The sequence below is a fragment of the Hyaena hyaena genome, unplaced genomic scaffold (genome assembly GCF_003009895.1).
Source record: "Hyaena hyaena isolate Hyena2069 unplaced genomic scaffold, ASM300989v1 scaffold_737, whole genome shotgun sequence".
NCBI lineage: Eukaryota > Metazoa > Chordata > Mammalia > Carnivora > Hyaenidae > Hyaena > Hyaena hyaena.
The window spans coordinates 757,349-779,502 of NW_024081368.1; the positions used below are offsets into that span (position 1 = coordinate 757,349).

Genomic DNA, 22,154 nt, shown 5'->3' on the forward strand with positions numbered 1-22,154 from the left:
TAAAGGTTCATATGTGCCAAATTTCATAAGAATCACATGATAAGGTCAAGAAATACAAATTCCAAGGCAGAATTTATATGCCCAGTTCACATATGACAGTAATACTATATAACCATATGTTGAATATAATACACTGTATGTAAATGCTATTCTTGAAAGCAATCCAATCAATAAAACTTAAAATAAATAACACTTTAAGAACACATCTCAAATCGACTGAAAATGGAATAGATGGACTCTATGGCAAGAACATCCCTATAAAATTGACATTCAGAGGCTATTAAAACAGAGAGAGTAAAACAATCTTGAAACTAAAGAAAAACTGTGAATATTTAGAAGTTTTTTTTTAAAAGCCTACTACAGTGTATGCCAAGATACAGCAGTCGTTTTTATTTAAAGAGCTATTTCAATAAAAACTGTATTGCCAAGCAGTAAAAAGTAAATTCAGTTTGCCATCACCAATAGCTAAAAAATACTTCTTAAAGAATATACTACATAAACCCCCAAAAAAGTAAAAAATACACAGTAACAGAAAAAGTCAAAAGAGAAAAAAGTCAAGATTTAGTCATAATTGGGACTAATAAAAGATTGGCCAATTTTTATCATTAAAGAAGGTTATGGGAAAGCTACTGAAGTTAACTTCAAAAGCCTAGCAGTAAAAAGTGATTGTAATGTCAGTAAAACTCTGAAACAGATCAAATAGACCCTAAGTAGTACTAATCCACTGCATCTTTGAACATATATTTGCCTTTTTTTAAGCGGAAAAGCTTGCCTTTTTTTCATTAATTTGTTTCCAACATCCTGTTTAAAACAAAAAACAAAAAAAAAAAAAAGGAAGAAAGTAAAGAAATCCAACTATACAACTGTTAACAGCAGCTCAGAGTACAGAGACTTTACCTTCATTCAAAGATAATATATGTTAAAATTTAAAATGACTTTTCCTTTTTGGCCTGATTCTGAAAAACATGGTTTCATCATTCCAGTGTAGAGAGTTTCTCTTTCTCCATAAAGTACTTGTATGGCTAGTATACTTACAAACAAATGAATCGCGGAAGGTTACATACAGTGAATTTAACCATATTTTCTTCTTTGTCAGCTGAAGCTCTTACACCGAAATGAGATGTTTGTGATGTGATTGACATATTTTATTTAAATTTTGTCACTTCAGATCCCGGGAAGACTCTGCCTGAATCCCTTGATTACTGCAAAGTTTGGCTACAGACAGTACCTGGGGAAATAGACAGCAAAAGCGGTATTCCACCTTCCCTGGTAACACTACAAATTAAAGACTTTCTTAATGGACCAGGTAAGAAAGTCACAATTCAAATGTGTATACATTTTTCTCATGTGAGTATATTAACATGTACTTAGGGTGTTAGTGATTGTGACATTCCTTGCCAAAAATGAATAGTTCATTTCTCTTCCAGAAGTGTATTCTTCTCAGGCTGCCCATTCTAAAGATTAAAAGGCAAATATTAATATGCATTAAAAATCACCTTTAGTCACAGTTATCAATTAAAGAATAATTGACTATAAGCATAAGTGACTGTAAGACAAAGACCCAAAACTATATTTCTGCCTTTCCTGCTAATTGTGTGACTTTAGGCAGTTGATCTAATCTGCTATGCCTCAGTTTCCTTACTGTAAACAAAGTGGATGGATGGATGAGATGTATGATATATATATATGGCAGTATACATCGATATATTCAGTTAGATAAACATACTTATTTCAAATGCTTAACCAAGTGCCTGAGACATAATAACACTCAGGTTTAGAAAGACAGATATGGTTATCAAAATGTATTGAGTGCTTAGTAGTCCCAGTACTAAGTACTAAGTACTTTCCATACTAATATAGACCCAAGGAGGAGCTGCTACATTTATCCCTATTTTATGAATTAGGAAGCTAAGACTTTGAAAAGTGAAGTAAATTGCCCAAGGTCTTAATGGCAGAGGAGCCATTCAAACCCAGGTCTTTATGATTCTAAAGACCTAGATCACTTCTGTACTATACTGATGTTAACAGAACTAAAGGTGTTTCCTCTCTCCTCCTTCTCTTTCTTGCTCTATTTCTTCTTCCTTCATCTCATGTTCCTTTTTCTCACTGAGGAGACCTCAGTGAGATCTTAACTATTTATTTAACAAAAATTACTATTTCAATTTTTCTTGTTATTTTATACTTACAGTGTTTCAGAACATATTAGTCATCAAAGAATATTAGTTTCTTCATTCAGAATTTAAAACAATGGGGGCACCTAGATGGCTCAATCAGTGGAATACCCAACTCTTCGTTTCAGCTCAGGTCATCATCCCATGGCCACGGAATCAAGCACCATGTCAGACTCCGTGCTAACCACAGCGCCTGCTTAAGATTCTCTCTGTCTCTCTCTCCTTCTCTCTCCTTCTGCCACTCTCTCTCACTTACACCTCTCTCTAAAATAAAATTTAAATAATAATTTAAAACAGTCACACTGTCTTAGGTCTCTGGCAATACTCTGCAAGGCATGAATTTTGATAAGTGAAAACTATCCACTTGCAGACCTGGTTACGTACATGTCATGGCAAACCAATGCACTTCCAGTCCATGGCTATGGATTGAAGAAGGCTGCTTTTCATCATGCCTGGTGTAAAGGGAGCCTAAAGACACCTATCCTGGCCCTTTCACCAGGACCCAGTTCTTCTTAAGCATGATTCTCCAGCGCTGGGATTTAAAAGATATTAGAAGTATGAAGAACTATTTCTAATCATTATAAGTACCTAGACATCATTTTAAAGACTCAGATTGAAGTGAGAAGCTAATGATGAAGGCTAAGAGAGTCATTAAAGTTGGAAGAAGCCTTTGGGGTGAGGTAATGGATAGATTGAGAGTGATGTGAGTCCTGGTACTTGGCTAGTGAGTGTGAAATACCATACTTCATAGAATCCAAGCCACCATCAATTGTAGGAAAAAACATTTTATGTACAAAGAAAAAAGAAAAATGTCTGTTATTTAAACTATGGTACAGTGCTTTCTTATTATATGAGTTGCAGGACACTTGCTGACTTTAGAGTCATTGACATGTAAAAGACTGAATGTATTAGAGTGGGTGAAACTGGGTAAGAATATATGGTTCATGGAGAAGTGAGAAAGAAACTTGGGTTTCCCTCTTCTCTTTTGTAGGTTCTGAGTTTTGGGGTTGTATGCACAGTCTTTCACTCAACTTTAGCTGGAAAGTTTGTGTCTAGTTTACATTTGATTGATTGATTTGTCAAAGGATGGGACCTGCAAATCAGTAGTTGTATACCATATTTTTATGGCAACCACATAAAGTCAATTTCAAGAGAAGTGTCAATGAATGAATGAAAGACTATGCATGTAATTCTAGCAATTTGACTATGTAGTAGAAATGTGATTTTTTAAATAGTTATATTTTTGTGGTTCTAAGTTGGAAATTACATATATACCATTCCTTATTTTATGTTTATTCAAATAAGAGTCATAATTTACCTGGAGATTCAAACTTTTAAACAAATGAATTGAAAGCATTATTTTATAGTAGCACTTCTCAAACTTGAGTGTGCATTTGAAACATCTCTGGTGAGCTTCTTAAAATGCAAATAATTTAATAGTTTTAGAAGGCAGGAATGAAATTCTACATTTCTAACAAGCTCCCAGGTTAGGTGGATGCTGTTGGCCTAGAGACTAAACATTTGTAACAAGTTTTCATATGAATCATGAATGAATGAATGAATGAATACACACACACACATACACACAGTTAATAAGGACCAAACTGCAGATATTTTGAGGCATAGGAAAAAGGAATGACAGAAAAAGTGATGAGTGTTTTTTATATAAAACTTTTATTATGAAAAATCAAATACAATGTCCAATTAATGGTTTAAGTTCTTCCTAGTCAAAAACATTTTAACCAAGAGTAGTTTTCTTTAATAATGAGGGAAGATTAGTTTGAATGATATATCAGCTGTGTGGCATTCCACTAAATATGAACATCTTCGAAATGCTCCAAAATTTCCTTGCTGTAATTAATTTGTCATGTAAAGTATATAAGTAGATGTTATCCCATAGACTAATTGTATTCTCTTACTACACAGCCAAATTGCCACTCTATATTAATTCAGAGATCAATAGAAATACAGAATACATCAAGCATTTCTTACCATAGGAATGTGTTATTTTACAGATTTTTGGCAACTCAAGAAAATTAAATGTTTTCCAGATTTTAGATAATAGTATATATTAAGAGAAATATTATTTCTGCTGAGACAGAGGAGTAATCTTCAGCTTTATAATATTCCCCCAAATCATTCTCTTCCTTAAAAAATATACTTTTTAAAAAGCTTTTTTTTTAGTATTCAAAATAATGCTTCTGATTTTTACATGGTGTTAACTCATTAAGAATCTTTTGCCACTGTTAGTTTTTTTTTTAAGTTAGATGCACATCTTTTTTTTAATTAGAGAGAGAGAGAGAGCGAGCATGCAAGTAGGGGAGAGGGGCAGAGAGAGAGAGAGAGAATCCCAAGCAGGCTCCACACTCAGCGCAGAGTCCAACACAGGGCTCAATCCCATGACCCTGGGATCATGACCCAAGCTGAAATCAAGAGTCAGACGCTCAGGGGCGCCTGGGTGGCTTGGTCGGTTGAGCGTCCGACTTTCAGCTTGGGTCATGATCTCGCGGTTCGTGGGTTCGGGCCCCGCATCAGGCTCTGTGCTGACTGCAAGCTCAGACCCTGGAGGCTGTTTCAGTCTGTGACTCCCTCTCTCTCTGACCCTCCCCTGCTCATGCTGTCTCTCTCTCTCTCCTAGAAAAAAAAAAAAAAAAAGTGTCAGACGCTCAACCAACTGAGCCACCCAGGCACCCCTAGATGCACATCTTATTTAAGTATTATTCCCAAAGTTTTATGCTCCAGCTCTAAAGTGGTATATTAGTCCTTTCTTCCTCCTGAATTAACACTTCAGTAGCAATAAAAATTAAGATCCTGAAGAATACAGGAAATACTGATTATAACTACTTAACCTTAAGTTTTCTTCTTAAAGGTACAAACTTAATAGCTTTCGAATTCAGCCCTACAGATTTATTTTTCAGGGATTTATTTACCTAAACAACATTATACAATGCTGCTTTTCAGCATTTGTTTTTGAAAAATAATTAAGAGTTCTTAAGTATTCTCTTATTTCCTCTGTTCACTTACTAGTACCTTAGAGCAAATGGTAGGTCCCAGCTTTTACATCAAAAACCCCTTCAAAGTTCTCTCCTCCCCCATCTCCTTCTTTCAGAGGCAACAACTGTACCCATTAGCAAGGTCAGTGGCTTGGAGAAACCTGGAAAACAGCAGCTACCAGAAACCCACTAGAATAATATCTCCAGCAGGTGATAGATTAGTTGGAACAAATTGGAACCATTGCAGTTCAGCAATCCTGGTTTCTTTCAAGCTGTTTTTAAAATGTCGTCATTTTAATACACAATCTAAGCCCTGCGGAACAGTCCACAGCAGGTTAATTTGAATCATATGATGTGTCACTGCCCTCAGCTGACATGAGCTCTATTCCATGTGTGAAGCCATAATAAATCCATTCCCAACCGAGGAAAATTCCCCGTGAGAAGGTGAACTAATCCAGGCCTCACACTGGCATGCTAGCCCTCCATAATTGAAAGCAGGGCCACCTGTTCCCAGCACAGTTAGCCTATAGAGAAAAAATTAGCATTAGATCAGATACTTCTTATATTGAAAAATCATTCATAGTTCTTGCAAATTCAAATTCCGCTGTGAATTGCTTTGTATGACATCATACAGAAACATAGGAATGTGCCCACTTGATCCCAGTTTAAAAGTTTTGTTAGCCATAGGATTCCTTAACTTTGAAATGAGAAATTTTTTTTTTAATTTAATGAGAACTGACACGTGAGAAGAAGAACTGGGAAGGGTGCATATTTTTCTAATTAACTCAGGGTCATTTGTAAAAACATTTGAGCTCCCTGGTATTTTTTTCATTGTTCCTTTGCAGACATATTTTTGAGCACTGTCGCTGTAATGACATTTAATGAAATGACATTTAAATGACAACAAAGAAAAATCTGTGATGCCAAATTGGGAGAATATTACCACATCTTTTACATTGTGTTATAAATTAGCATACTGCAATCTTCATATAATTTAAGTAACACAGTCATTTCAAATACAGTTATGACTGCAATTTCACATTTATTTTACTATACCTGGTGCCTCTACATGAAACACATAACCACTGAAGTTTTTTTCTCTTAATAAAATCATTTCTTTAGTCTCTGTTTAACCTGTTCATTAATTTGCCCATGTAGTCTTCTGGTCATTTTAGTTTCATTCTGGATTTTGTTCACCTGGTTTCAGCTCTGGTTTTAATTGATTTTTGTTTTAAAAATTTATTTGACTTTTAATTGGTTATGATCCTATTTTGAATACTGTTTTCTTCCATTTTATGGATTAACTTGCTGTTTTATAGGTTGCAGTGATTTTTTTACTTGTAAAAATTTTCTGACCATTCCAGTATAATCCCATTTCCATAAACTTCTTTTATTTGAATGAAAATATATACTTATTAAAAAATGTAAAATATTACTTTAAAAAACTTCTCAGACATAGTAGTACACCATTCAAGTAGGTTTATATAAATAGACAGTAGAGATTTTAAGTTGTTTACTCCAAGATATGTTATTTTCAAAATGTTTTTACTTTGCTTGGTGAGCTCTGCCTTTACATTCTGTTATTACTGAATTTTTTACTCAGTGGGGATTGATTCAGATATATCTTGAAAGCACAGGTTCAGTGACATTAAGATACCGGAAAAAGATGATGCAAATAGCCTCTTGACGTTTTCTGGAATGGGAAGTGAAGAATAAGTAATACAGTATTTAAACATAAGAAGATTTTATTGTTAAAAAATGCATCTTAAAGAACTCATTTTAATTAATTTCTCTTAGCGTTGTCCTGATGGTTAACCCTTTGCCTCTTTTCTCTTTCCACAAATGGGGCCAAGGCCCATACCTTAATTCAGCTCTACAGCCATACCAGCAAGCTATCTTCTATGTTTAAGAAATGTAAACTAGTTATTAAAACTATTAAGAACCTTGACTTTTACATTTCCTGAGTTTTATGGGTTCCAATTTGCAGTGTCAGCATTACATTTTCATAGTTTATTTTCCCCATGATTTATCAAAATGAAACCATAAACTTGATGTCAGGATGTCAAATAGGGAATGGACCAAGAATTTTAAAACACAGGAAAGCCTTTCATAATATTTCAACCTCACTTTTTTTACTATAACTTGTATCATTGGAAGAAATGAGAAAAGTGGATGAATTTTAATTAATTTTTAATAAACTTTTTTTCTTTTATTCATGTAACAACATGATATTAATACCAAAAATTTCAGTGTAGCTCAGTAAGCCATACGAAGAGAGTTTAAATCTCCTTTGAAAGTCAGGCTGACAGTGGTGCCTCCGGGGGACCATGCTTGGCTAAGTAATAGGACCCAAAGAGTCACAGAAGCTGATTGAGAGGGCTGCGAAGTGGTTAAGAGGCGGCTCAGGGTCTCCTATGGGGAAGTCAGGTGTATGGCAATCAGATTCTTTATTTCTTCATGTGGTCTAATTGTCAGGATTATTTCGTCTGCTGAAGAGAATGAGGGTTATCTTTCTAAGGACATGTGGCAGACTAAAGCTGAAGAGAACATTATTTGTCTTCTCCTAAATGTAACCTTCCAACTTGGTGCTTGCATGCAGGTCTTCTTCCTTAGCCGTCTAGCCTGTGCTTGCCCAACAGCAGTCTGTGGCCGTTTGTCCCTCCCTCTGTACAGACAAGAACCTAAGCTCTCCCTTTTACACTAACGACTCCCAAATGCCTAGCTCTGGTTTTGACTTGCCCAACTCCAAAACTGTTTTTCCATCTACCTATTAGATGTGTTTAGTTATTTAAGATTCAGTATTTTCGCATTAAATTAAACCATTTTCTCTCCGCTCCTTACTTATCCCTGCCCTTCGTAGAGTTTCCAAACATCTTTACATGTGCTAGTGATAGCAACATTATTCCCGTCATGTCTTCTCACAATTTTACTGTCATTTTTTGATTCATTCTTTTTTTTAATTCCAAGTCCTTTTTGTTTTTCCTTTAAAATGGTCTTCCATTTTGCCTACTACCTGCCTGGTTTAGGCTTATGCCCTGATTACTTCCTTGGTCTGCTTACAGGCAACCCTCACTCCAGATTCTCCTTTTACTCACTAATCTTGTGGTCCCCTGTGCCCTTGATAAATTAGCTTCACCTGCCAAACTTCCATGATGTCTGACCACATACCTCCCTCAGTTCATCTGGTCAAAGCTCTCCTCAGCCCTCCAGGCTCTCTCTCATCTCATCTGCTTTCACTAAGCAGGTGATCCTAAGACGTTTTAGTGCTTTGAGCCTCAATATTTTCTTCTGTAACACAAGAGACCCATTTTAAGATTCCTTCAAGTTCGAAAATTATGACTGTAATCCCTAATGGAACTCTTCCTTTATTTTCACAACAGATATTTATGAGCAATTACAGGATGCCAGGCATTGCTTTAAGCATTGAAAATACAATGATGAGCAAAAGATAGTTCCTCGTCTCAACAAATGCATACAATCTGGTAGAAAACACAGTTACAAAATAGTTACAAATAGTAGTATATAACGATATGCTAATATACTTGTCATGAAGTTCGTTCTATGAATTCATGAAATAATGGAGATTCAGGGAAGTTTCTCTGAATGACTGACCCTGTAGCTGAGTTGCACAGGATGAAAAGGAATTAACTAAGGACCGTGGAGGGGAGGGTGGATCTCTGGGAGAATATGTGCAAAAGATGCTATGATGAGAGGTATCCGTGTCTGATTACATGAAGGCAGGAAAGAGGAAAACAGTGCTATCAGGTGAGGAACTAAAAGGAAGCAGAGGCCAGGCCTTTCTGGTCATAAAGGATTTTAGGACTTTTATCTTGAGAGTGGTGAGGAGCTAGTAAAGAGCTTTCAGCAGGATGTGTATGTGGTGGCGGAGGGAGGAGGTATGAGATGTATGTGTTACTTTTTGAAAAGCTAACTCTAGTTGTAGGGTGGAGAATCAGTAAGAGGGACTAGAGTAGATGGAAGAAAGCAATTAGGAGAATATTGCAGTAGTACTGGTGAGAGGTAATGTAAGTTGGATCAGAGAATGGTGCTAGGATTGGGGCACCTGGGTGGCTCAGTCAGTTAAGCATCTGACTTCAGCTCAGGCCAGGATCTCCCAGTTCATGAGTTTGAGCCCCATAGGAGGCCCTCTCCTGTCAGCGCAGAGCCCACTTCAGAGTTTCTGTCTCCCTTTCTGCCACTCCCCCGTGCACACGTGTGCACACCCAAACAGGTGCCCTGTCAAAAATAAACAAAAAAAAAAAAGAAATGAGGAAAAGTGAAAGATTTGGCAGATAGTGGGAAGGCAGAATCTACAGACCATGGTAATGGAGTAGAGACATAGGGGGAACGAAAAAGATTTAAACATGACTCTGGGTTTCTGACTGGTCTAATTCATATGTTGAAACAAAATTCATACGTTGAAACTCAAATCTCTACTATGATGGTATTTGGAGATGGAGATTTGGGAGTTAATTAGGTTTAGACGAGGTCATGAGGGTGGAGCTCCATCATGATGGGATAGTACACTTATAAAAAGAGTTATAGAGCTTGCTGTCTCTCTCTTTTGCCATGTGAGCACACATTAAGAAGGTGGCCATCTGCAAACTAGAAAGAGAGCCTTCACCAGAAAACAATCATGGTGGCACCCTGATCACAGAATTCCAGTCTCTAGAACTGTGGAAAAATAAATTTCTATTGTTTAAGCTACCAAGATGCTGGATTTTGTTATGGCAGCCCAAGTGAAGACAGTTGGTTTACTGAGTTGAAAATACTTGAAGAGAACCACATTGTTTTTGTTTTGTTTTCATTTGTGAGAGTATAGACAGATCATGAGTCTTGTCTTGGATATGTTAAGTCTGTGGCAATTATTCAAACAGATCTGGAGCTCACAAGACCAAATCTAGTGATAAATGATTGGATGCTTTGGAGTCTTTGGATATAGATTCTAATTCAAGCCATGGGGATGGATGAGAGATTACTCAAGGAAAGAGTAAAGAAAAAGTAGAGAAAAGAAAGAGCCTAAGACTTCACTTTGAAGAGGTCCAAACAGGATTTACTGGCCAGGAGGAGGAGCCTAGAAAGGAAATTGTGGGCTAAGAGGAAAATTTGAGAATTGCAATTTCTAAAAAGCCAAGTCAGTAGTGCTTTGAGATTAAGAAAGATGAGAAATTGGATCTAGTGGATTTATAGACATTGTGACTGCAAGTGTTTTCTCCCTATTGGGTAATTCTGGATGAAAACTAATCTAGAATTCATTGTAGTAAGCAGGAGGGAAAAGTAATAGAAGCAGAGAGTATAAATAACTCCTTTAGGAGGTTTGTGAAGAAGAGGAAGAGGAGGGTGGGGGAGGGGGAGGAGGTAGTATATGAAGGAGTATTTGGGATCATGGTTTGGGGATTTTAGTTTTATGATGGAAGAGATTTGGATCTCTTTCCAAGAGGAATCCAATTGAGAGGATAATTGGATAAACTAAAAAGAGAAAAGATAAGGTGGGTCCCTTAGAAAGAGGGAAGAGGGGTGTCTGGGCGGCTCCCCAGGCACTTCGGCACAGGTCATGATCTCACAGTTTGCGAGTTTGAGCCCCACCTGAGGTTCTGTGCTGACTGTTCAGAGCCTGGAGCCTGCTTCGGATTCTGTGTCTCCCTCTCTCTCTGCTCCTCTACCGTTCATACTCTGTCTCTCTCTTTATTTTAAACATAAGATAAAATAAAATACTTGTGTAAAAAGAAACATTCCTTCATCTATTACTTGGATACTCAGTAGTATTGTTCATCTAAGAAATGTAAAATAAATGCTTAATTCTTTTCCTTTACCCATTTTCAGGAAGGAGTTGGCTATCTAGGTGAGAGGAGTTTTTCACAATGTATACATATATCAAATCATCACAATGGACACTTTAAATACATTCCAATTTCATTTGTTGTTGCTACTTTAATAAAGCTGAGGAGAAAATGAATTATTTTTCTAGCATATTCCAAAGGTGGCCAGTTAGTTATTGCTTGGTATTCTTAAGTCATTATTTTTACTACAACTCAAATTATCTTATCATTGGAAGTAGGAGCCTCTCGAAATTGGCTTCCTTATGTTTCTAATATTCCCTTACTGTGGAACCTTTGTTCCCTTATCTCAAAACAAGATTTGGCTGTTCCCAAAAAGCAGCTCTGCTGTCTCCATCCAAGGATGAGTACGTGCCATCACCGAGGAAAGAAAAAAAAAAAAAAATTTAAAGGGCATAGACACCAAAAGAGCAAAGAGCTGCCAGAATTATTAGAGCAGGAAAATGCACTTAGTCCCTTTTGATGGCTGTTTAGAGGGAAAGAAGTTCATGTAGATAAGTTCAGTTAAATACATTCATTTTAGAAAAACAGTACAGTTACCCTATAATCTAAGCATTTATGTTTTGGTTTTTTGGGAGATACAATGTAGTCAGAAACTCCATGCTTGATCATAAGAATGTGTGCATGAGTAATTATAATAGTAAGGACGATGTTCCCATCCTGGTTGTGTGCACCATGAACTGCTGCTGGCTGACCCAGTCAACAACGTGTGTCAGCCCCTGTCTCTGAGTCTCTTCAACAGCACGTGTGACTGCTAGTTTGTACCCAGTTCCACTTGACATCGCATTGTTAACTGAAGCACTCACATCTGCCACCCACCGTTGAGGTCTTTACACTTCACACCTTCAGTAAAAACACATTGACCTCATTGTCATGGGCAACTTTCCAGGTTTTCTAGCTCTCACACCTGTGAATACTCAGTCTCCACTGTCCATTATCATCAAAAATACATTTAGTTGGACACTGTCACAAAAAAATCTCAATTTGAATTGCTGCATAAGAGAAAAAAATGTACTATGACCTAATAAAAAAATATTTTTATTAGAGATACTATAATGCATAAAATCAAGCTTGATCATCGATCTGTTCTGTGTTTTACATTTACCTCTCTGAAATGGCTTTGGGGCACCATCATTCCTGTGCCTGTACAGTACCACCACCCTGTGTGCACTGACTGTTTTCCTAGCAAGGCTTGCTTGTCTAAAAAAATATATGTCTTTTACAAATAAAATTCCAAAGGAAGAAACACTTAACAAAGAGGTTTTCTTTCATAAATGTTATGATTTGGGTATAACAAGACATATTGAATCCATTGGGTTTTTGGTAATAGATTTCAAAATACATCATAAATGTAAGTAATATGATGACTAATGGGTCAAGTAAAGTTGGAACATTTTAAATGAGAAAATAGCTGGAACAGTTTTCAGGAAACTTTTCCAGTTGATGTTTGGTCCCCCACAAGGTGTGTATTAACATAAACTTAGGGGAATCACCTCTGGGGCTTGAATTAGCTCTCTGATTTCATTACTACAATATGATTCTTTTCCTTTCACTATTAAGTCATCTCCTAGGGTGATGGGAGCATAAAATAAGTGTAATTTATTTGTATTTGTCTAATCTCCTTTTAACTCAATAGGCATCTCATCATTCTGTTTCCTGGTAGCTGTTCAGAAAGTTTTGAAGGGTAATTAGAATCTAATAATTGACAGGCATGGGTTTACTTGGTAACTTAAAGATATGGAATGTGTTCTGGGGATGGTAAGAAATTATATCTGGCAGAGAAATAGATGACTCAGCTGGGAGATTTTCTGTTACTGTATATTCTTAAAACCTAAACTTTGAAAGTAATCTAGTTATTAAAATTCAGTAAGGATTATGAAAAAATTCCAAACCTTTCTAAAACAATCTGGTAGTAATTGGGATAAAATCCACCTTAACAATCTATGCCTGGTTCTTTATCCAGGTATATTTCCAGTTCTTGTAAAACATTATTCTATATATTTCCCCGCTATGTCTCTGTTGAATAAAATTTTTCTAGTCCATTTTTATTACTGTTTTCATCTTAATGATAAAGTTAATGCTTTTTGTCAATTTTTAAGTATGAATATCAGAATATATATTGTTCAATTTTTATTTTTATTTTTTTATGTTTAAACATCCCAGACTTTTTGTTGCATAATTTTTCGCATTTTTAAAAATAATCTTTCTGTCATTATGAGACTGAAAATATTTACAGTAAAGGCACTAATTTTCTTCCCCAAAAAGGTGACTGCTAATTCAAGGATGTGAAAGTTTTAGAGGCACTGTGTAATAAATGTAACAATACAAATTTGTTAAATTTGTCACATTTTAATTTTTTAATTTTCTTTTTTTATTTTTAATATAATTTATGTCAAATTAGCTAACTTACAGTGTGTAAAGTGTCCTCTTGGTTTGGGAGGTAGATTCCCATGGTACATCATTTATATACAACACCCAGTACTCATCCCAATAAGTCCCCTCCTCAGTTTCCATCACCCATTTTCCTCTCTCCCCTACCCACCATCAACCCTCAGTCTGTTGTCCATATTTAAGAGTCTCTTATGGTTTGTCTCTCTCCTTCTCTGTAACTATTTTTCCCCTTTCCCTTCCCTCATGGTCTTCTGTTAAGTTTCTTAGGATCCATATATGAGTGAAAATATATATCTGTCTTTCTCTGACTGACTTATTTCATGCAGCATAATACCTTCCAATTCCATCCACGTTGTTGCAAATGGCATGATTTCTTTTTTTTTTTTTTTTTTACAAATAGTTTATTGTCAAATTAGTTTCCACATAACACCCAGTGCTCATCCCCACGAGTGGCAAATGGCATGATTTCATTCTTCATCATTGCCAAGTAGTATTCCATTGTATATATAAACCACATCTTTCTTCATTAATCAGTTGGTGGGCATTTAGGCTCTTTGCATAATTTAGCTATTGTTGAAAGATCTGCTGTAAACATTGGGGTAAAAGTGCCCCTACGAATCAGCACTCCTCTGTCCTTTGGATAAATTCCTAGTAGTGCTATTGCTGGGACATAAGGTAGTTCTATTTTTAACATTTTGAAGAACCTCCACACTGTTTTCCAGAGCAGCTACACCAGTTTGCCTTTCCACCAACAGTACAAGAGGGTTCCCATTTGTCCACATCCTCGCCACCATCTCTTGATTCCTGAGTTGTTAATTTTAGCCACTCTGACCAGTGTGAGATGGTATCTCAGTGTGGTTTTGATTTATATTTCGCTGATGATGAGTGACATTGACCATCTTTTCATTTGTCTGTTGACCATCCGGATGTCTTCTTTGGAAAAGTGTCTATTCATGTCTTCTGCTCATTTCTTCACTGGATTATTTGTTTCTCAGGCGTTGAGTTTGGTAAGTTCTTTATAGATTTTGGATACTAACCCTTTAACTGATAGGTCATTTGCAAATATCTTTTCCCATTCCATCGGTTGCCTTTTAGTTTTGTCGATCGTTTCCTTGCCATGCAGAAGCTTTTTATCTTAATGAGGTCCCAATAGTTCATTTTTGCTTTTAATTTCCTTGCCTCTGGAGATGTGTCAAGTAAAAAATCATTGCAGCTTAGGTCAAAGAGGTTGTTGCCTGCTTTCTCCTTCAGGGTTTTGGTGGTTTCCTGCCTCACATTTACTTCTTTCATCCATTTTGAGTGTCTTTTTGCGTATGGTGTAAGAAGTGGTCTAGTTACATTCATCTGCATGTTGCTCTCCAGTTCTCCCAGCACCATCTGGTAAAGAAGCTGTCATTTTTCCGTGGATACTCTTTCCTGCTTTGTCAAAGTTTAATTAGCCATACATTTGTGGGTCCAATTTTGGATTCTCTATTCTATTCCATTGTTCCATGTGTCTGTTTTTTGTGCCAATACCATACTGTCTTAATGAGGCTAAAGTCTGGGATGGTGATGCCTCCCGTTTTGGTTTTCTTCTTCAATATTACTTGGCCATTCGGGGTCTTTTGTGGTTCCACACAAATTTTAGGATAGTTTGTTCTAGCTTTGAGAAGAATGCTGGTGCAATTTTGATTGAGATTGCACTGAATGTGTAGATTGCTTTGGGTAGTATTGACATTTTAACAATATTTATTCTTTCAGTCCATGAGCATGGAATGTTTTTCCATTTCATTGTGTCTTCTTCAATTTTCTTCTTAAGTGTTCTGTAGTTTTCCGCATACAGATCTTTAGTATCTTGGTTAGATTTATTCCTAGGTATTTTATGGTTTTTGGTGCCATTGTAAATGGGATCAACTTTTTGATTTCTCTTTGTGTTCTTTCATTACTGGTCTATAAAAATGCAACCAATTTCTGTACATTTATTTTGTATCCTGTAACTTTGCTGAATTTATGTATCAGTTCTTGCAGACTTTGGGTGGAGTCTGTCAGGTTTTTCATGTAGAGTATCATGTCGTCTGCGAAAAGTGAAAGTTTGACTTCTTCTTTGCCAATTTTGATGCCTTTTATATCATTTTGTTGTCTGATTGCTGATGCTAGGACTTACAACAGTATGTTAAACAGCAGTGGTGAGAGTGGACATCCCTGACATTCTCCTGATCTGAATTTGTCACATTTTTAGATGTGACAGTAGCTTCATGATCTTAGTTGAAATATTCATATGTGTTGATGGACTTGACACAACAGTAAAGGGCACTCTTTCATTTGTGGTGCTTTTCATAGTGGTACGTGCCTCCTGTCTCTTGGTAGAGCTGGTATTTTTGAAAGGAATAGCTGGTATTGCAGGATAGCCTCATTTCATCCCTGCCTTTGGGGTGCTTGACTTTCTAGGATTGTCTAGCTGACCCGAATGGAACTGCCCAGCCCCCTGTTTACACATAAAACTAGCTCTAGGGGAGCAGGGATGAGGGACTGTGGTCCCATTGGGGGGCACCATGCACAGAGGTTTCACTGTATGCAAGCAAACGTACGAAAAAATGTTTAAGGTAAATTACTTAAATGTTTTAAATGTCAATTTGTTTCTTATAAAAAGTTAGCAGCTGTCTTGTGCTAATGTATATATAACTCTAGTAGAGTTTTGAACTTTATGAAAGCTTTCATCAGCTACTGTTCAGTGATTGAGAGACTGTACTCCTAAGTTTACGATCACCCAAAGAGTGAAGTTTTGATGCATATATCACAGTTTTGACGTGACCCCAAAGGAAGGATAAATCAAATGACCAGAGTATCCAAATGAGAAGCCCTCCTTGACCAGTCTGCTAGTCTGAGAAAGTGTGGTCCAGAAACCAGCACCACAAAAAATTAACATTAAAAGTTCACATTTCAAATTCATGAAATAAAGAAATATATAAGAAATTTAAATAATTAAACTTTCAAAATATGTTTAAAATAATTCTGTAGCATTTATGCTTCTAAAGTTCTTAAAGTTTAAAATCACACCAACACTCTTGGGGCAAACTGTATGAGAGAGGGAGATCCAAGATAGTGCTTCAGAATGTCTTTTTTCTGGGACTTGTTGAGTCCTGATTAATTGCTATGTATATCTAGAGATTCATGACTCTTAAAGATAGGACAAGACAAGAAACTGTAAATAATTATGCATTTTCCATCTCCATTTTGAACTATTAGACTTGTACTGAATAAACATGGTCTGTCTTCCATGTTGCTCTTGGAAATGGATCTTTCTGCTTTAGGCTATTCAAAGAAGTTATATTTGGTAAAGTAAGTCAATAATGTGAGTCAAATAGAGTCATACTTGAAAAATACCAGTATGATTAGATTTTTCTTTAACACATTTCTTTATCTGAATTATCAGTGTTTGAACTCTACTGACAAAAGTAAACCTTCTTTTAAGATGTGTCTTGTGAAGTCCTGTGAAAGAATAGATTCGCTCTTGTGGATGAAGCTGCTTTAGGTAGCACCAAACTGACCTGTGCTTTTGAGTTTTACTGGCTTAACTGACTCTAGTCTAGCTGTTAAAACCCCTAATTTTCATGTCCCATATTTGGTTTTAATAAGATCAGGAATTGTCCTATGGCTTCCCTAACATTTAGAAGTAGTGATCTATCTTTTTCACTTTCTATAGAAGGGCCACTTGTAATCTCATCATTAGAGGTATTAGAGCATAAATGTTCTATCTGGTTGGAGGGGCCATGGAGAGGTTTAGGAAAGCAAACCTAAAAACTAAACTAGTACACGTTTGGTTAACACTTAGGCCTAAAGTAGGTTTCTCTTACATGGAAGAGCCATGGACAGACTCAAGCCATTTGGCATTATGAGAAACACACGTGAGACTAAAAAATAACGCAGTGGAGTGGAAAAAAAAAAACTATTCTATCATGCAAAGGGCAAAATCTTTGAAATAACATTGTTTTTTTATTTTTCAATTAATATGCAATAAAATTGTCCTTTTTGGTGTACAGCTCTATGAATTTGAATACATATACAGATTTGTGTAACTGCTACCATGGTCAATATGGAGTAGTTCCATCATCCAAAAAAACACCTTTAATGATATTTCTTCATATACCTCCCACCCCAAACCCTAATCTGTGATAATTCCTGCTCTCCATCACTTTAAGGGGTTTTGTTTGTTTGTTTTGCCATTTTGAGAATGTCATTACAAATGGAATCCGATAGCATGTAGCCTTTTCAGACTGGCTTCTTTTACTTTCACTTGAGATTCAACCAAGGTGTCACGTATAACAGTAATATATTCCTTTTTATTGCTGTGTAGTGTTCCATTATGTGGGGGAACTATAGTTTAACAATTCATCCATTGAAGGACATCTAAGTTGTTTCCAATTTTGGTGACTGTGAATAGAACTACTTTAAACATTTGTGTGTAAGTTTTGTAAACATAAGTTTTAATTCATTTATGATAAATACCTAGGTATGAGATGGCTGGGTCATATAAATCATATATGAAACTGCTAAAATGTTTTACAGAGTAGATGTATCCTTTGGCATTCCATCACCGATGCATGAGAATCCCACTATCTCCAGCTTCTCTAGTACTCTGTATTGTCAGTGTTTTTTATTTAGTCTTTCTGAAATTAATTTACACTTTTGTAATAACTAATGATGTTAGACATCTTTGTGTTTGTCTGCCATTCATATATCCTCTTTGGTGAAGTGTCTATTCAGATCTTGTGCTCATTGTAAAATTAGACTATTTCTTCCTTACTACTGAAATTTGAAAGTTCTTCGTTATTTTCTGGATACAAATCTTTTTGTTAGATAAGCAATTTTCTCCCAGTATGTAGCTTTTTTTTTTTTTATTCTCTTAACACTACTTTTGACAGAGCAACAGTTTTTAGTGATGAAGTCCAATTTATAATTTTTTTAATGAATATAATTTTTGGCGATATATATAAGAACCCTGCCTATATTCCAGGACTTGGAAGATTTTCTCCTATGTTTTCATCTTAAAAATCATTTTAATTTTATATTTTGTATTTAGATCCATGATGTATGATCCATTTTGGTTAATTTTGCATAAGGTATAGCGTTGGGTTCAGGCCCTTTTTTTTTTTTTTATTTTTTTATTTTTTGGCATGTGGAGGTCCAGCAGTGGTTTTTAATAAAACTATCCTACTTCATTGAATTGCCTTTGCACCTTTTCCAAAAATCATTTGACATTTTTTGGAATCTATTTTTTTTGTTCACTGATATATGTGTATATCCCTTCTCCAAGACTATATATACTATCTTGATCACAGTGGCTTCATGCTAATCTTAAAATCTTATAATGTAAGTCCTCCAATATTACTCTTCTTTTTCAAGTGTTTTTGGTATTCTAGTTACTTTGCTCTCCTGTATAAATTTTATAATCAGCTTTTCTATATCTAAGTACTAGTACTTTCTATCTCTAAGTACTAGTGGGACTTTGATTGGAATTGTTTCAAATCTATAAATCAGTTGGGAAAAGATTGACATCTTTACTATGTTGAGTCTTCCAGTCCATGAATATATATACAGTATATGCCTCCATTTACTTAAATCTTTTTTGATATTTCATTAACATTTTGTAGTGTTCAGCATATAGATCCTATATGTATTTTATTAGATTTATGCTTAAGTATTTATTTTATTTAGAGCTATAATCATTTTTTTTTAATTTTTATTCCAGCTGCACATTGCTAGTTTGTAGAAACTGAATTGATTTTTCTGTGGTAATCTTGTATTCTAAAATCTTGCCAATTTCATTTATAAATTCTAGGAATTTTTCTATATGTTCCATGAAGTTTTCTATGTAAACAATCATGTCATCTGTGTAGACACTTTTTGCCTTCGAATGTTTATTCTTTTTATTTCTCTTTCTTATTGCACTTGGGTAGGATGTTTAATATTATGTTGAGTATAAATAGTAAGAATGGATATCTTTGCCTTGTTTCTCATCTTAGAGGAAAAACGTTTGACCCTTCATGATTAAATATGTTAGCTATAGGTTTTCACCTATGAACTTTATCAGATTAAGGAAGCTCCCCTCTATTGATAGTTTCTTAAGAGTGCTTATAAATGGATATTGAATTTTTCAAAACATTTTCTGCATCAGTTAGTATGATCTTTTTGTTTATATTTTACCTGTTAACATCATTACTTTGTTGTAGTTTTTTTTTTTTTAATGTTTATTTATGGGGGTGGGGAGGGCAGAGAGAGAAGGAGACTAAGGATCCAGGCAGACCCCGTGCTGTTAGTACAGCCTGATGCGGGGCTCAAACTCATGAACTGTGGGACCATGGCCTGAACTAAATTTAACCACTCAACCGAGTGAGCCACCTGGTTGCCCCAACATCATTACTTTGATTGATTTTCTAATATTGAGCCAACCGTGCACTCTTAGCAAAAAACCCTCTTGGTCATAGTATATTATTAGTTTTATATATTGCTGGATTTGATTTCTGATTTTTTTTTTTTGAGAATTTTTATGTATCCTTTCCTAAGGTTAGTTTTACTGCCTTTGTCTGATTTTGTTATCAGTAATGATGGTTTCATAAAATGAACTGAGTAGTATTCTCTCCTCTTCTGTTTTCTGTGGCACATGAAAATAAAGAAAAGAAAGAAAAAAAAGGGGGATTTTCATAGACCCTCTTGTGAACACTAAGAATTCTCTTCTCACTTCCTGAGTCCAGAAATAGAGAATTTCTCCTAGTATTCCCTCTCTCCACACGTCATGCTCACTTTGGACTGCCTTTAGTCCAGACTGGGGGATACAGCAAGAAAAATTACAAACTTACCTCCATTGTGATGGTATTTTGCAAACTAGTCATCTTTTCCAGTCTTCCTGTTAGCATTTACTTTTCAGCATCCTCAAATAGCTACTCTGTGTAGGTTTCATAACTTCATTCTCTCCAGCTTCTGGATCTGCATAGAGTGAGAGAGACAGGAGTCTATCTTTCCTGGAATCCTTAAATAATTTTTAAACAAAGGGAACTGACAACTAACAAAAAGCAAGATATATTAGATATTTTTGCTTCGATAGAAAAGATAAAGAATGAGACAAACATTCCTAGTCCTTGAAACTTCATTTATATTCCCATTAGAAACTGGAAATGTTGCATAACTAAATATACATGTGGAATTTGTGTTACTTTTCTACCGATGCATAATAAATTAACCACAAATGTAGTGGCATACAGCAGCATAAATTTATTATCTCACAGTCCTGTAGGTCAGAAGTCCATGTGGGTTCAGCTGGATTCTCTGCTTAGAATGTCACAGGGCCAAAACCAAGATGTCAGTTGGCCTGGGCTCTGATCTGGGAGCTCCAGAGAAGAAACTCATTCTCGTTGTTGGCATAATCCAGTTCCTATGGTTGTAGGATTGAGTTACTTAATTACTTGTTAGCTGTTGGCCAGGGTTTCCCTCAGTTCTAGGGCCCCTCATTCCTTTTCACATGACCTCCATCATCCTCAAAGCAGCAATGACATATACTTGAGCCCTTCTCATGCTTCACATCTCTCTGACTTCCCTTTCTGCCTCCTTCATGTATAAATTTATATATTAAAGGGTTTATATTTTTAGGCCTACCAGATAATTTCTGTGTCTTAAATTCAACTGACCTAGTCTTTTTATCACAACTATAAAATCCCTTTACAGCATAGCAGTACCTAAAGTATTGTCTGATTTAATAACCAAGGGAGAGAGATCTTGGTCAGGGGAGTCATCTTTAGAATTCTGCCTACCCCAGAACCAGATTTGAATGTTTGGGGGTGCTCCACTGTGAAGAGACCAAACGTACTTTGTGCTGAGTTGGAGGCCCAATGCTACATATTAATGATGAAAAATAGGCACTCGAGGAACTTCTTGATTGGTGGAAGATATAATCTCATAAAAAGATACGTGTGCAAGGCCAGCTTTGTGCATCAACTTTTTGCAGAAAATGCTGAGCACTATCCTGAAGATTAGGCATTAGGCAAAGAAAGAGTACAGTAGACAAAGGGCCAATGTGAGCAAAGGCCTGATGGTCTGACATAGCAGGAGTTGGAGAAAGTGGGTTCTATAAACTCTGTGATATTTCTGGAGTCTTAATGTAAGAGGGAGAGAATGGCTACAGGTAAAGAAGGCAGGGCCTTTATTTTTTCTTTCCCATTCTGAGGAGCTTCGTCTTTTATACCATAGGTAAAGAAGAACATTAAAGAGTTTTAAACAGGAGTGAGCCAGTCAGGATCACATTTGAAACAAATCATTTGGAAATTACTCTGGAGACTGGATTAACGGGAATTGTCCAGACAGAGAAATCATTTAGGTGGCCTTATAATAGCTGGCCAATATCAAAGCCATGGAGGGAAAAAAAAAAAAAAAATGGGGAGTGGCTGGAATGCTGGAGAGAAGGAAATTGGTTTCAAGCAATATTTTAGAAGTTGAACTTAAACATTGAGTGGATTTGGACCAGGAAAAGAGGACATGAAATGAGTCAAAAAGCCCGATCTCTAATTTGAGCCATTTGGTAGATTTTAGAGCCATTAACCGAGACAGGGAATATAGCACATCCAAGATGAGTTAATGGATTGTTTTGGATAAAAGGATGAGCCAATGGGAGTTCAGTGGAAAGGAAAGATTTTTCATTTTTCATGAATTTTCATTCATTTTTTTCCTTCATTGCATCATTAAATACCCATTTAGTACTCATTGTGGACTGGACAATAGTTTAGACACTCAGA

At 35.9% G+C, this 22,154-nt stretch overlaps 1 protein-coding gene across 1 annotated transcript in view; it reads left to right on the forward strand.

The window, feature by feature from the left end:
• VPS13B (vacuolar protein sorting 13 homolog B) overlaps nt 1-22,154 on the forward strand; it is a 770,486-nt gene that overhangs the window by 583,365 nt on the left and 164,967 nt on the right. Inside the window, exon 35 of the mRNA XM_039218135.1 lies at nt 1,169-1,306. Within this exon, the coding sequence (XP_039074066.1) occupies nt 1,169-1,306 (138 nt within the window). The remainder of the gene's footprint in view (nt 1-1,168; nt 1,307-22,154) is intronic.